The 16,135-nt window shown below is 50.2% G+C and overlaps 1 protein-coding gene and 1 long non-coding RNA gene across 2 annotated transcripts; one reads left to right on the top strand and one right to left on the bottom strand.

Moving 5' to 3' along the window:
- Positions 1-8,408: 8,408 nt before the first annotated feature.
- Positions 8,409-15,345, bottom strand: LOC110147083 (keratin, type II cuticular Hb1-like). The gene is made up of 9 exons (XM_070454381.1): positions 14,919-15,345; positions 13,998-14,206; positions 13,148-13,208; positions 12,282-12,377; positions 11,887-12,051; positions 11,511-11,636; positions 11,092-11,312; positions 9,283-9,314; positions 8,409-9,147 (listed from the first exon to the last, which is right to left on the bottom strand). The coding sequence occupies exons 1-9, from the start codon at positions 15,285-15,287 to the stop codon at positions 8,966-8,968; spliced, it is 1,461 nt and encodes a 486-aa protein (XP_070310482.1). The 5' UTR covers positions 15,288-15,345; the 3' UTR covers positions 8,409-8,965.
- On the top strand, positions 9,076-14,046 carry LOC139030825 (uncharacterized). Its single transcript, XR_011483233.1, has 3 exons — positions 9,076-9,383; positions 12,249-12,359; positions 12,720-14,046. It is a non-coding gene; the product is annotated as an uncharacterized lncRNA (long non-coding RNA).
- Positions 15,346-16,135: the final 790 nt, after the last annotated feature.

Genomic DNA, 16,135 nt, shown 5'->3' on the forward strand with positions numbered 1-16,135 from the left:
TGTCCCCGAACTCTGCCGGCCTCCCCCTGGCCAGGCAGTGCCGACCTTCCTCCTCAGTCTCACCTCTGGGTCTGGGGTAGCGGGGGACTTATTCCTCCGACTGGTTTTGAAGGGACCCAAGGGAGGGCACGGGAATCCGCTGGAAGGCTGTGTATGTATGTGTTCGTGTGTGTATCTGCACTTGCGTGCACATTTTAGCCCCCTTCCCACCCACCGTGCTTTCTGGGCACACCTTCATTCTGCTCTCCCACCTCCAGCACACAATGTACCACAGCAGTAACTGTCACAAGGGCCAACAGCCACCTCAGGGGGCCACCCTGTGTCAGCCCAGACCCCACTCCGCCTCATCCCCATTGCTGTCCATCAAACAAGGGGAGATGAGACCCTTGACACTGGCCCCTCCCCCATACACACCCCTCCTCAGCACCTGGAACAGCCTCCCAGCAACGCCCTGTAGCTGGTAAGAGGATTCTGTCTGCTGACTCTCCCAACCGCCCCACTCACTGCCCTCACCCCCATATACCTTCAATTCGGAGGCTAAGATGGCTCCCCTGCCCCCTGTGTGGCCTGACCTTGCATGTCCTCTGTTCAGGAAGTGTCTGGGAGGTCTTAGGAGGAAGACTTTGAGGAGCCCCAGCCCCATTCTGGAAGTATCAGACCTGTAGTAACCCCTCTCCCGTGTTGCCCATTTCCCTCCCACTGGCCCGCTCCTTGTCTGTCTTTGCCCTGCCTTATCCCAGAGCCCAGCGCTGGTCCATCCTCAGGCCGAATGCCTCAGCCCTTCCCTCACCACCCGCACCCTCCTGGACGTACTTCACTCCTGCTCGTCCACCACGGTTAACACTCCATGTTCAATCCCCAGCTGTGATCCTGTGGCTCTCCCCTGCTGACTACTCCTGTCTTCAACCACTCACCCAGTTCCTCCTGAAAGACCTCTCCACTGCTCCGAGCTCTTCAACCAACAGATCTTCCAGCTGAACCACTACTCATCATTCCCTCCACTAGGTCTCCTCTGCTACTGTCAGTCTGCATACAGGTGCAAATTAGCTCTTATCGTCAGCCTGAACTCTCCCTTCAAAACCAATATACCCTAATGCTCCTTTCTATCCTAAATATCCTGTACCATCTTTTTCTCTTCTGTGCTCCATCACTTTGGCACCACCATCTGATTGAACTGTGGCCTCCCTTCCATCTACACTCAGCAGCCTAGAGACAGTTTCCAAAACAAGTCTGACTTTCATGGATGAGTAAACTTTGACCATGACGTAGCCCTGACCTTTCTACCCAGCTCACCACACTGTCTCGGGAGGACCCAGAACCTTCCTTCACTCCCTCCTAGAGTCTAGGGTTCATTTGGCTCCTCACCCAAGTCCTTCTGCTCTCCGTCGCCCTCACCCCCTTCCCCTCTCTTGAACCCTGAGTCTCTGGCCTTTCACTTCCTTGCTATGCAGGCCAGGCTCTCAGCTCTTCCTTGGCTCACTTCCCTCACCAAGACAAACTCACCCTCCAGCGTGAAAATGCCTCAGGGCCCTTCCCTCACCACTCCGAGCACCCTCCCTGGACAGTTACTTCCACTCCTTGCCTTCCGTTCCCACCACGGTTAACATCCTCCCTGGTTCAAATCCTCCAGCCTGAGTCCCTGTGGCTCTCCCCTGCCCTGACCTCACTCCGTGGCTTCAGAACCACTCACCCCAGTTCCTCTAAGACCTCTCCACTTGGCTGTCCTGGAGACTCTTCCAACCCAACAGATCTTCCAGCTGAACTCACTACTCCTCATTCCCTCCACTAGGGTCTCCTCCTGCCTCACCTGTCAAGATCATCATCACAGTTGCCCAAATCTGAGCCTCTATGATCTGTCCAGGCCTGAACTCTCCCCTTCAAAACCAAATAACCCCTAAGTGCTCCCCTTTCTACTTCCTAAATATTCCTCTCATCCATCTTTTTCCTCTCTCTGCTACTGCTACCATCCACATTTTGGCCACCACCATCTTGATTGGAGACCTGCTGGCCTCCCCTTCCAATCTACACTGCAGCAGCCAGAGACAGCTTTCCAAAACACAAGTCTGACCTTTCAGTGGATGAAGTCAAGACTCTTGACCATGACGTGCCAGTCCTGTGTATCTGGCTGTGACCCATCTCTCAGTGTCTCTCGTCACTCCCCTACTCCGACTTGGGAGCCCTGAACACCTTTTAAATGAGAGCTGACTTTTACACAGCAAAGGATACCATAAGCAAAATGAAAAACCAACCCTCAGAATAGGAGAAAATATTTGCAGATGAAGTACTAACAAAGAATTAATCTCCAAAACCTACAAGCAGCCCATGCAGTTAAATATTTAAGAAAAAAAAAATAGACAACCCAATCAAAAAATGGGTGGAAGAACTATATAGACATTTCCCCAAAGAAGACATACAGATGGCCAACAAAAACCCATGGAAAGATGCTCAACATTACTAATCCTTAGAGAAACGCAAATCAAAACTGCAATGAGGTATCACCTCAAACGGGTCAGAAAGGCCATCATTAAAAAATCTACAAAAAAAAAAAAAATCTACAAACAATAAGTGCTGGACAGGAGGTAGAGAAAAGGGAAGCCTCCTACACTGTTGGTTGAATGTGAGTTGATACAGACACTATAGAAAACAATATGGAGGCTCCTTAACAAAATTAAAAATAGAACTACCATATGACCTAGCAATCCCACTACTGGGCACATACCCAGAGAAAACAGTAACTCAAAATGACACATGCACCTCAATATTCATAGCAGCACTATTTATAATAGCCAGAACGTGGAAATGACCTAAATGTCCACCAACAGAGAAATGGATGAAGATACGGTACAAATACATCATGGAATATTACTCAGCCATAAAAAAGAAGAAAATTGGGTCATTTCTAGAGGCATGGAGGGGGCTTTCAGTTCAGTCTCTCAGTCATATCTGACTCTTTGCAACCCCATGGACTGCAGCATGCCAGGCCTCCCGGTCCATCACCAACTCCCAGAGCTTGTTCAAACTCATGTCTATCGAGTCAGTAATGTCATCCAACTATCTCATCTTCTGTCTTCCCCTTCTACTCCTGCCTTCAATCTTCCCCAGCATCAGGGTCTTTTCAATGAATCGGTTCTTTGCATCAGGTGGCCAAAGTATAAGAGCTTCAGCTTCAGCATCAGTCCTTCCAATGAACACCCAGGACTTATCTCCTTCAGGATGGACTGGTTGGATCTCCTTGCAGTCCAAGGGGCTCTCAAGAGTCTTCTCCAACACCACAGTTCAAAAGCATCAATTCTTCAGTGCTCAGATTTCTTATGGCCCAACTCTCACATCCATACATGACTACTGGAAAAACCACAGCTTTGACTAGATGGACCTTTGTTGGCAAAGTAATGTCTCTGCTTTTTAATATGCTGTCTAGGTTGGTCATAGTTTTTCTTCCAAGGAGCAAGCCTCTTTTAATTTCATGGCTGCAGTCACCATCTGCAGTGATTTTGGAGCCCAAAAAATAAAGTCTGCCACTGTTTCCATTGTTTCACTATTTCCCATGAAGTGATGGGACTGGATGCCATGATCTTCCTTTTTTGAATGTTGAGTTTTAAGCCAACTTTTTCACTCTCCTCTTTCACTTTTATCAAGAGGCTCTTTAGTTCCTCTTCACTTTCTGCCATAAGAGTGGTGTCATCTGTGTATCTGAGGTTATTGATATTTCTCCCAGCAATCTTCATTCCAGCTTGGGCTTCATCCAGCCCAGCATTTCATATGATGTACTCTGCATAGAAGTTAAATAAGCAGAGTGACAGTTTACAGCCTTGACATACTCCTTTCCCAATTTGGAACCAGTCCATTGTTCCATGTCCCTTTCTAGCTTTTGCTGATTGACCTGCATACAGATTTCTCTGGAGACAGGTAAGGTTGTCTGGTATTCCCATCTCTTTAAGAATTTTCCATAGTTTGTTGTGATCCACACAGTCAAAGGCTTTGGCATAGTCAATGAAGCAGATGTTTTTCTGAAATTCTTTTGCTTTTTCTATGATCCAGTGGATGTTGGCAATTTGATCTCTGGTTCCTCTGCCTTTTCTAAATCCAGCTTGAACATCTGGAAGTTCACAGTTCATGTACTGTTGAAGCCTAGCTTGGAGAATTTTGAGCATTACTTCACTGGTGTGTGAGATCAGTGCAACTGTGTGGTAATTTGAACATATTTTGGCATTGCCTTTCTTTGGAATTGGCATGAAAACTGACCTTTTCCAGTCCTGTGGCCACTGCTGAGTTTTCCAAATTTGCTGGCATATTAACTTTAACAGCATCATCTTTTAGAATGGACCCAGAGACTGTCATACAGAGTGAAGTAAGTCAAAAAGAGAAAAGCAACTATTGTATATTAATGCATACATGTATGGATGTGAGAGTTGGACTATAAAGAAAGTTGAGTGCTGAAGAATTGATGTTTTTGAACTGTGGTGTTGGAGAATACTCTTGAGAGTCCCTTGGACTGCAAGGAGATCCAACCAGTCCGTCTAAAGGAGATCAGTCCTGGGTGTTCATTGGAAGGACTGATGTTGAAGCTGAAACTCCAATACTTTGGCCACCTGATGTGAAGAGTTGACTCATTTGAAAAGACCCTGATGCTGGGAAAGATTGAGGGTAGGAGGAGAAGGGGACGACAGAGGGTGAGATGGTTGGATGGCATCACCAACTAGATGGGCATGAGTTTGAGTAAACTCCGGGAGTTGGTGGTGGACAGGGAGGCCTGGCATGCTGCCGTTCATGGGGTCATAAAGAGTCAGACATGACTGCGTGACTGAACTGAAACTGAATGCATACATTTGGACTCTAGATGAGTGGTATAGATAATCTTATTTGCAAAGCAGAAATAGAGACACAGATGTAGACAATAATTGAATGGCTTCCAAGGGGGAAAGGGGCTGGATGAGAGGAATTGAGAGATTGGATTGACACATATACACTATTGATACTATGCATAAAATAGACAACAGATGGGAACATACTGTACAGCACAAGGAACTCCACTTCTCGCATTATGATGTCCTAAAAGGGAGGGAAATCTAAAAGGGACAACATACATGTATGTATTATGTATGGCTGATTCATTTTCCTCTGCACTGGAAGTTAATACAACATTGTGAAACAACTATGCTGCCATAAAAATCAATATTAAAAAATTGAGGCCTGCCCAGAGGCTCTACAAGGGCCTTTTCAGTTCTGACCTTTTGGGGAAGTGACTCCGGACTCTGGTCTGGGATTGTAACACCCCCTTCCCAGGTACTTAGGGAGAATTCTGTAATAACCTTGGGAGGTTGTCCAGGTGGCACCTGGAGGAGTCCAGGGACACCCCATGCCTCTGGAGGTGATGCACCTGCCTTCCACCTACCAGCTTAAGGGACCAAGCAGGACTGACATTGTACACTCGACTTCTGTAAAAGCTGCATGTCCTGAGGCCCTGAGCCCCACCTCACACCTTACAAAATTTTTAAAAGAATTATAGCAGATCTAACTACAAGGAAGAGAAACCATTCAAAGTGAAGAGGCCTCTGGGCTCCTAACCTCCTACAGACAAGAAGCAGGCTAAGAACACATGGGCTGTTTATCATGGAAAAGAAAGGATGATACAGAAGGTAAAGCCAAGATTCCAAAGGATAGAGACAAGGGCAGAGGAGAACCAATTCCAGGGAGCAAAACCAGGCACTAATCAGATACACTCCCAGTCTCTGCAACAGGAGGAATTAGCAGTGGGCGCCTGACTGTACTTAGAACTGTTATGAATCAGGGACTTCTCAGTGTGTTAAATTTTTCCTCTTTCTAAACAGAAGTGCAGAATCCTGTGGTTATCCTCCCCCAGAGGCTATAAGTTCTGACCTTTTGGAGAAGTAACTCTGGACTCTGCTCTGGGATTGTAACACCTCCTTCCCAGGGACTTAGGGAGGATTCTGTAATAACTGAATGCAATGGTGATTGCATGATAGGTGTGGTGGACATAAATAATTGCCATTTAATTCACAAGACTTCAGCCTGAGGTAGATAATAATGGAGGAGCTACAACAAAAGAACTATATACCAAGAGTCTCATGTGTTAATGGGTCTAATCCAACCAGTGAGATCCTAAATTTCCAGCTGATGAAATTTCGGGGGGATCTTTGGAGGAGTTAGCACGTTTGTGGAAGGGACATGAATTGTTGTGACCAGAGGGCACACTGTGGGATCTAGTCTCCACAAGAAGACTTGATCATTCTGTTCTTCTCTTCACATATAAGCCAACACAAGGTGGAGCCTGTTTCTCCTCCCCTTGAATCTAAGCTGGCCCTGTGACGGCTCTGGCCAGTAGAAAATGGTGGAAGTGAGCTCAAGCCTAAAGAGGCCTGTCTGCTTCTGCTCCCTACCTTCCTTCTTGGAAACCAGCCACCAAGCAGCTATATGAGAAAGGCTCCTAGGGAGAAGAACCAAGTCCCTGGGCTCCAGTTATCAATGCACTGTCTCTCAGCTCCAGATTCACCTGTCATGGCCTGCTCTGTGAAAATTTAGAGGGGCCCTTTAAGTACTTTCCTTTGTTTACTGGAACAAGATTGAGCTTTGTCAGTAGGGGGTGATGGAGAGAGAGCGCAAGAGGAAGGGGCTTTCCTTCCTGGCTCCAGGTTCCTCCTGGCAGATTCCTGCAGCACCCGCAGTTTCTCCGGAACTTCCCCTGTGTTGCCATATCTTTACTGCTGCAGCACACAGTGGTCAGCAGTATACTGTGGCCGGCAGTTTCCAGTATCCCTCTCGGGTGGTTTTGAGGTGGAGACATGTCTTCATGAACAGGTCTCCCTAGTTTTCCCTGGCTCTGAGGTCCAGATCTTGGCAACAGAGTCCACTTCCTTGGGTGTGCTCCCTTAGGTCTAGAGGTAGGGGCTGCTCCTAAACTGCAGCCCCTGTATGCTTTAGATTTCTTGCTTCTTACTAGCCAAACTCTCATGACTCAATCACCTATTACAGTTAATAATTCTTTATGTTAAACTTCATCTCTTCAAATGATTGTCTCCTGACTGACATGTCCTGGCCAATAGCTCCAGCTCAACTCCTAGCTAGTGTGTGTTCTTAGTCACTCAGTCATGTCTGACTCTTTGTGACCCCATGGACTGTAGCCTGCCAAACTCCTCTGTCCATGGTATCCAGCACCAAATTCAGTTATGTGAAATGAGGCCATTTTGGACCTTCCAGACATCCTAGCATCCCAAGAAACATAAAGTAGAACTGCCCAGTAAGCCTATTGAATCATGAGAAAAAATAAAGCATTATGGTTGAAGCCTCTAAATTTTGGACTGGTATGTTATGTGCAATAGATACCTGAAACCTCCCTACAACCCAGTAGGTGTCATTATTCCATTTCACAGATGAATAAACTATAAAGCTCAGTGACAATCAGTGTCCTGCCCACAATTACAGAACTAGAAAATGGCTGAACCAATATTCAAACATAGGCTTGTATTAACCAAACTCTTTTAAATACACAGTCTCACTTAGGGAGCCAAAAGGAGCCTTAGGAATAGTGTCCACCATCCCTCATTCTACAGCCAAAGAAGTTGAAGCTCAGAGGGCAGAAGCGACTTGCCCAAAGTCACCCAGTTAGGAAATGGCAGAGTCAGAACTCTGAATTAGAAGCCTGGTTCTCCTGACCCTCAACCTGAAGCTCTTCCTCTCCCTCACACTGTTGTCCCTCATGCCTTCCTTTCATTCTTACCCTCACCCATGTACTTTTCCCCCCAGGAATGTCCTTGGCAGGGTAGACAGGAGGATCACGCTGGTTGAGAAGCCACAGGGCACATCTGGCCATGTGTAGGGACATCTTTGTTTGCCACAAATGGGGGAGGGTGATTACTACTGCCATGCAATGGGTAGAGGCCGGTGGGCAAGTCACTGATCCTCACTACATTTTAGCTTCTTCACCTGTAAAGTGGAATAATGATACCTATCGGATGATAGGGTGGTTTCAGCTGACTATTGCCCTTCTGGCTCCCTAAGTAAAATCATGTACTAAAGAGTTGGTTAAACCTGTTGATTCAGTCATTTACTAGTTGAGTGACTGTGAGCAAATCACTGATCCTACAATGCACAGGATACTTGTCCCCCAATAAGGAAGTCACCAGCCCAGAATGTCAGTAGCACTGAAGTCGAGAATCCTTGGTCTAGAGAAACCCATGACCACACAAGGCAAGGAGGGATTCCCCATCTCCATGGGTCTTCTCTTGTTTTCTCAAGGCTCCAGTTGCTTAAGCCCAGACAGGCAGCTTCTACTACGTCATTTTCACCTAACAAAAAATTACTGAGTACATGAGAGGTCCTGAGGACATCTCTGGCAGGGAGCACCTATCTCAGGAAGGCCCTGGCATTTATGAGACTCTGAGGCACCCAGGTCTGATTAGCCACAATTAGTTTATTGGAAACAAAGAGTGAAACAAAGACAAGAGCTTGCAGGCAGTTGACTCATTGGCTTTGTAGAAGCCTCTGCGGGCATCCTTGAAAGGTGATGGCCTCCCCTCCCACAGGGCACGGCCCTCAAAGAGTTACAGGAAAACCACCATCAGCGTTCCCCATGTCCATGCTACAGGTACCAGCACACTCGCAGATTCCCCAGGATGTGCAGATCGGGAGATTCCAGGGCCTGTCCCGCTTTCCTCCAAGATTCGGTGAAGGGGATCAGGCAGGACCAATGAATCCAGCAAAACACAGAAGGCAGAAGAGGGCATGAATCCTCAAGACAGCAAAACGACTACTAGGAAATGCTACAGAAAGAGGTCAGGGTGTGCCCCAGCCTCCCCGGGGCTCAGGTGCCTGGCGGATGGCACGCAGAGGGAGCAGAGAAGGAGTGGGGAGGGCAGATGGTTCTGGCCAGCGAGCGGCCCGGGGGCGGGGGATGCAACGGAAGGGGCGTTTCGGTGGCACGAGGTCCTGGCTGGGCCCGAAGGCGACCTTAGCACTTCTTACAGCCCAGGATGCTGCCGCCCACCCTAGAGCAGGGGCCGCAGGCGTCGGAGGTGCCCACCACCACGTTGCCGCTGCAGGGGGCGCTGCAGACGCTGGTGTTGACAGCAGGGGCAGCACCGGAGGCGCAGAGATCGCCACAGACGACGCCACCGCGGGAGCTGCTGACGCCTGAATGGGGGAAGAACAGGCAGAGACGCTGGTCAGACACTGCCCCAGCCAGGCGGCGTGGGGCGGCGAAAATGCCCCCTCCCTAAAGGCATTGTGACCACCCGGCTGGAGAATGGGGAGGGGCGGGCTACTTACAGACATTCACAGCCCCGACGCCCTCGCACAGCCTGCGGGGAAAGGAAAAGAGAAAGGTCAGTGCCCTGAAAAGCCGCTGGTCCACACAGCCAAGGTGAAAGGTGAGGCCCTCATTCTGAGCACTGGCCCGGGAAAGGCGCCATTAAGCGGTAGCCCCGGGTCAGTGTATAGTTTCTGGAGACAGATCGCCTGGCTCTCTAGCCCTTATTAGCTGAGCAACCTCGGATTTGGGGGCTTCCCAGGTGGCGCTAGTAGTAAAGTACCCGCCTGCCAATGCAAGAGACAAAAGAGATGCGGGTTCCATCCCTAAGTCAGGAGGATGCCCTGGAGGAGGGCATGGCCACCTACTCCAGTATTCTTGCCTGGAGAATCCCATGGGCAGAGAAACCTGGCAGGCTACCGTCCATTGGCAGGCCACAGTCCATTGGGTCGCAAAGAGTTGGACACGACTGAAGCAACTTAGCACACACACAGCCAGCCTCCTGGGGAAAATCTACTCCCTGAACTTTGTGAGGATGAACTCAAACTAAGCCTGTAAGTGCCTGATTTCTGCCATCAGGAATGGTAGTGCTTAGGGAATGGTAGCTCCTACTATTTCTTTCCGTTCTGATTGACTTGTAAATGTATCTGAGCAGCAGCAGATTTAAATTCCTGAATCTGGTCTGACTGGTATCACTAAAACATGGGCTTCAGGAGGACAGAATTTTTTTGTGTATCCTTTTTCCCGCTGCAGAATCGACAGTGCCCCCAGATGATGCTTGGCTCAATAAATAACTTGCATGAATGAATGGGATGTTAGAACACATTGAGAGCAGACTCAGAGATTAGCTACATCTAGTCCCTCACTTAACAAATGGATAAACTGAGGCCCAGAAAGAGGAAATAACCAGTGCCACTCCGGCCACCTAACTCCATCCAGCCTGGGTTTCCTTCCCACGCGATGCTGTCTCCTTAAGGAAAACAGAGTCCCTCTGAGAGACCAAAGCAAAGGGTTGTCTTAATCAGCTTCAGAAACGAGGAGAGTCTGCAGCTCACAATCTACCTTCCCAGGCCCAGGTTTCCTAGGGAATCCACAGCAAAGCTTCTGAGTTCATTCCGAGAGTGTTTTGGGACAGAGGGATGGGTCTTTCTGTTTCCAGGGGAAAGAACCAAAGGGCACAGCCTGTGACTGTTGTCCTCACAGAAGCAGTTCAGCTGCCTTCCACCTGAACATAGATGGCTGGTGACCAGTGGGTCTCCCTTTGCCCTCAAAAGAAGCGACAAGTAAAAATGCCCAGAGCAGGCTACAGCTGCTTCAACGGACCAGCCCCTGTTATCTGTCTACCCTTAATTTCACTTGCTGCAATGAACAAACACTTAGGCAAAGGCACTATGTAGTTAGAATATATAAGTGTGTGTTGATAAAATCCTCTATTGAAGCTGTCATTTGGGAGGAAATCTGAACTCCCAGGGCTGGAGCCAAGGCCAAGCTTGAGAAGAGAGTTGGAACCCTGAGGGGCACATGCAGTGAGGGCCAGGAGAGAAGAAGCACTACTGAGGGAAGGCGACCCAGCCCAAACAGGGCTACTCAGGAACAGCAATTGACCTTGACTCTGGGCTCTGAGAAACAGATTTGCAAAGGCGTCAATCCCAGATCAGCACCTAAGTAGGCATGAGAAACTGAAATGGGGCTAGAAACATACCTAAAGAAATTACTCAAATTACCTGTCCAGTTGCAGGATGGGGAGCTTTGTCAAGTAGGAAAGTCAGGGACACTGCATGATGAGAACCCAGGCAGGGCTGGGAGAGAAATTTGGCTACAGTACCCACCTCTGCTCCTCGCCCTCCAGCAGGCGCCTGTAGGTGGCGATCTCAATGTCCAGGCCCAGCTTGGAGTTCATCACCTCCTGGTACTCCTTGAGCAGGCAGGCCATGTCCTGCTTGGCCTTCTGCAGGGCCTCCTCCAGCCCGGCCAGCTTGCACTTGGCATCAGTGAGGGCTGCCTCGCCCTGCTGCTCTGCCTGGGTCACTGCAGCCTCCAGCTTGGAGTTCTAAGGGCCCAGGAGAGAACAAGGTGGGTTATGGTCTCTCCACACAGCAGGAATCTCTCCCCTTCATCACCTAGATCACCCAGAGTGACCACAGCCTTGGTCTCAAGTCATGCAAATGGACTGGAGAGTGAATGGTGAGATCCAGTTGGGCACACACACTGCCTGTGGGACCCTGGGTGGGCCTCAAACAGCTCCTACCTGGCACTTGGCATTCTCGACCTCAGCCGTCAGCCTCTGGATCACACGGTTCAGCTCATTGATCTCCTCCTTGGTGCGGCGCAGGGTCTCCCCATGTCGGATCACCGTAGCCTTGATCTCCTCACACTGGTGGGAAGCAGAGAGGCTTGTAAAGCTCAGGACAGGACATTCCACCCACTCAGGACACCACAGATATCCAGTGCACAGCCTGTGAAACCATATATGGCAGCCCTGTCCTTCCACTGTAACATGAGAACTGTCTGCCCTTCTGTTACCATCTCTGGAAATCCAAATTGCCAGACAAAAGAAGCCTTGTTAATGTATACCTCACATCCCTTCCATCTTGTCTAGAACGCATGTGTCCTGGACCACTCACCTTGCTGCGGTACCAGCTCTCAGCCTCGGCCCGGCTACGGCTGGCAATGTCATCATAGTGAGCCTTGATCTCAGCCACAATGTTGTCCATGTTCAGGTCCCGGCTGTTGTCCATCTTGACGATGACCGAGGTGTCTGAGATGTGGGCTTGGAGAACTCTGATCTCCTGCAGATGGTGGGGCAGGAGGATAGAAGGGTCTTGTTTACACCTTTGCTTCCCCCACCACAGTGTGTACCAGCCTTCTCAGCCCTCCCTGATCTCCCTGGGCCTCCCAGAGGCCCCCCTCTGACAGCCTCATGGACTGTAGCTCCTGCTCAAACTCCTGTCCAACTCCGACCCCAAACCAACACCCTCTCTTCCAGATCCTAGTTTCTGCCAGGACTACAATCACTCACCTCCTCATACAGTCGCCGAAGGAAGTCAGTCTCCTGAATCAAAGCCTCCACATTGGCCTCAAGATCTGATTTGCGGAGGTAGGCACAGTCCACATCCTGTGGAGATGGGAAGTCTTTGAGCAAAGAGGACTCCTGGTGATCATCATCACCCTGAATTTCTCTCTCTTCTCACCCATTACAAGGAGGTGAGGGGGAAAGGATTTCCTGTGTTCCTCTTCCTGTCTCATCTCCATGCTGCCCTTCCCTGGAGGCATCTCACAACCTCCTCTCCTTCTAAGAACAAATGCCTTGTGCCTTGGAGATGAACCACCAGCCTTTCACCCTTCCTACCTGAGACCTCTCACTTTCCAGCTCTCCTTTTCCCCTTCCCTGTACCAAAAAGCCTGCCAGACTGGCTCCCTTGCTTAACCACCTTGACCTTTCCCTGTTTCCCTATAGTCCTCCAAGACTCCACCTGGCCACTGTTGGCTCTGCTCCATCCTCTCCCAGATCCTGGGACTGTGCCCCTCCTCTTAACCAGACTCCTGAAACACTAGACAGGACACCATCCCTCAACAGAGAGACGGAAGCTACCATGCCTCCATGGGAACCCAGCCACAGACTACTAATTCTGAGACCACAGAACATCCAGAGGTCAATTCAGCTATACCCCTGCTTCAGGGCAAGTTGTTAGTGGATTGTCCAAGGTTACTGCCCTTTTCAAAGCCTTGGATGTGCATTTCATGACCTGGTCTATGGGAATTTCTCATCCTGACTTGGCAAAGTCACTGCTCCCCACAAAGGATGAGACCATTGTTTTCCACAATGAAAGCCTGTCATTCTGGGAGATCCTTCATGGCTCTGCTTCCTGATCCCATGTTACTCACCTTCTTCAGAGCCACAAACTCATTCTCGGCTGTTGCTCTCAGAGCAACTTCCTCCTCGTACCTGAGGAAGAGGGCAGAGAGGGGAATCATGGCAGAGCAGGTCTCCCCAGAACCCCCTCCGCATTTTACCAGTGAAGGGGACAACACTAGGGACCTCCCCACATAGCCAGATTCCTGGCAGCCCTGCTGGGTCCTCTCTGGTTGGACTTGGGGTGTGTCTGTGATTCTCTCTCCACTTGGAATTGAGGGATCCTGGGGGTGACTCTTCTGGAACCTCACAACCCTGCTGCCCAAACTGCTCTGAGGTCACCTCTAGAGGAAAATAAGGACTCAGCACCAGTCAGGAGTGGACAGCAGCCCCTCTGGGCACTGCCGCCCCAGCCTCCCCCAACCTGGGTACCCAGCCTAGCTCAGCTGGGGGAGGACCTATGAATCTCAGAGGCTATCAGCACTAGAGCAACCTAGACAGTGGGACACCCAGAGACCCAGGATTTGGCAGCCCTGAGAGACATTGAGACTCATATCACATCCAGGTGCTACAGGTGGGAGCCTCAGGCGCCAGGCCTGGGAGAATGCAGATGCCTCCTCCCCACAGAGCACAGGGCACTCTTGCTGGGTGATCAGGCTTTGAGAAGAGAAGCCTGAAGGAGGGGAGAGAGACTTCCTAGAGAATCATGGCCCTCCTCATAGGCATCTGAGCAATGACTGCCTGATGGGAAGATCCTGCTGCATACCACCAGCTTGCCCTGCATGGTCACACCCCCTTCTTTGAAGTTCTTTTCCAATTTCATCCAGTGGGTTGAATCCATGTCCATTTCCTGTGCCCAACATCACCCTCAGCCACACTCACCTCTTCTTGTAGCCCTCCAGCACCTCCTGCAGGCTGTTGAGCTCCGAGGACAGCCTCCCGCTGTCGGCCTCTGCGCACTCGGCCTCCCGCCTCAGCGTCTCGATGTAGCCATTGAACAGGGGCTCGAGGTTGCTCTCGCAGCACTGGCGGTTCTGGTAGAACTGCAGCTTGGTCTCCAGCAGCTTGTTCTGCTGCTCCAGGAAGCGCACCTGCCATTTGGGGTGGGGGAGGGGTCAGATGGCTCCTACTGCCCCCAAGCCTATTTGGGGGATGGGGGTGCCTGGGGAGGGTGCTGATTGCTTTAAGATAAATTCCAAAACAGGAGTTCAGCAGAGATTAGACAGAGGGGGCAGTGGGAGACAAGGCAATTTCTGGATTTCAAGATAGTGATCATGTTTAGATTTTCCATATTAGGGTGAGAGCAAGGTATTTGGAAAGATCATTCACTTCTCAGGTGAACTGAATTATCCTGACCTGCTGAGTCTAGATGGCATGTGAACAGGAGTTAAGTAGAGCTCTTTTTGCATTTGACTGCCCCATCAGTGCCCAGCGGGGACTTGGGCATGGGAGGTTTCAGAACAGGTGTGATCAAGGACAAATACTTGAAGGCTGAACTGTGATCCTATTCCTATATCTTATGTGCATTTCTTGAGTCTTGTTTGCATGTATGCTTTCTTCTCTGACATGTGGTTCCAAAGCCTTGTCCTTGTCTGTGGGCACCCTGCCTGTCTAGACAGAGGTTGTATATAATAGTGCTCTATTCAGGAGCCCCTCCTCTAGACTCATCTCTCTGGTCTGTTTGTGCCCAGTCATCAATCAGACTGGGACCTGAAGGGACCACATCTCTACTGCCCTTGACTACCCCTTCACTGCCTACCCAGGAAGGGAAGGTTCAGGAAGGGTCTGATCAAGGAAACTCACCTTGTCGATGAAGGCAGCAAACCTGTTGTTGAGACACTTGATCTGCTCCTTCTCCTCTTGCTTCACGCACTGCGCATTAGGGTCGATCTCCAGGTTGAGGGGCGTGAGGAGGCTCTCATTGACGGACACGGTGGTGATGCAGGGAGGGCTGAGGCCGCCCACGCCGCCGGAGCGGTACCCGAAGCTGCGGCCAAAGGAGCCAGTACGGAAGCCCCCACAGACACTGCGGCTGCCAAAGCCCCCGGTGAGGCCGCGGTAGCAGGAGATGCCGCGGTAGGGGGCGGCCGTGATGCAGCAGCGGCCGGGCCGAGGTCCGCAGGCGGAGACACAGCTGAATGCTGGGAGAGGACGGTAAGATCCACAAGTCATGGTGCTTCTTTGGGGCACGGGAGGCTCTCAGGAGGCAGATGTCCTAATGGAGGGCTAGTGGACGAGGTGTTCACTTCTTGAACATCATTGGGCCTTTTATATATGTGAGGAGCCTGATGTATCCACGTGTTAGGAGCAATTAGACATGTTTATGGGCTTGGGTTGTTTAGCTGCTGTTGCTCTTTCCTTAATGTGCTTAATTGCGTGCCAGATGCGGCCAGATGTTTATGGCCTTTTACCCTAAACTGCACAATTTTTGTCCTCAAAGGGCCAGCTCACCTCTCCTCACCCCACCCCAACCTCCTCATACACACTTGGCGAAAGGTTTTTGAGGATAGGGGAGCGGTGACTCACGTTGGAAAGGAGTGCGGGGGAAGGCGGTGCTGCGCTTTCTCGCGTACCACCCATTTGATGTGCTCATGCCGCTGTCCGTGGTGCTGATCACATCGGCACTGCAACACTGGGAGAGCGTTAAGATCAACAGATGGGGAACTTGAGATCGCTTCGTGATTTCCCTTACAGGGATGAATGTTTTTACAGCACCAAAGCCTCACACACCTACTCCCAAATTCCTCACCTGCACCCATCAGCCAACTCTCTGTATCTCGTCTCTCTCTCTCCGTCTCTGTCTCTCTCTCTCACAGACACAAACATACATACTGCGAACTCACATGCTGGACTTCCCATCAACAATCTCACAGATACTCACACGTGCTCATACACACATACACCTACCTCCACTTGCACAGGGACAAATCCACTTCTTAGACCTTATTTTTCAGCCTACGCTGAAAGGAGGCACTCCCTCCCACAGAGTCTTCCATGAGGCCTAAGGGAGCACACCTTGG

Source organism: Odocoileus virginianus, chromosome 24, assembly GCF_023699985.2.
Source record: "Odocoileus virginianus isolate 20LAN1187 ecotype Illinois chromosome 24, Ovbor_1.2, whole genome shotgun sequence".
NCBI classification, from domain to species: Eukaryota; Metazoa; Chordata; class Mammalia; order Artiodactyla; family Cervidae; genus Odocoileus; species Odocoileus virginianus.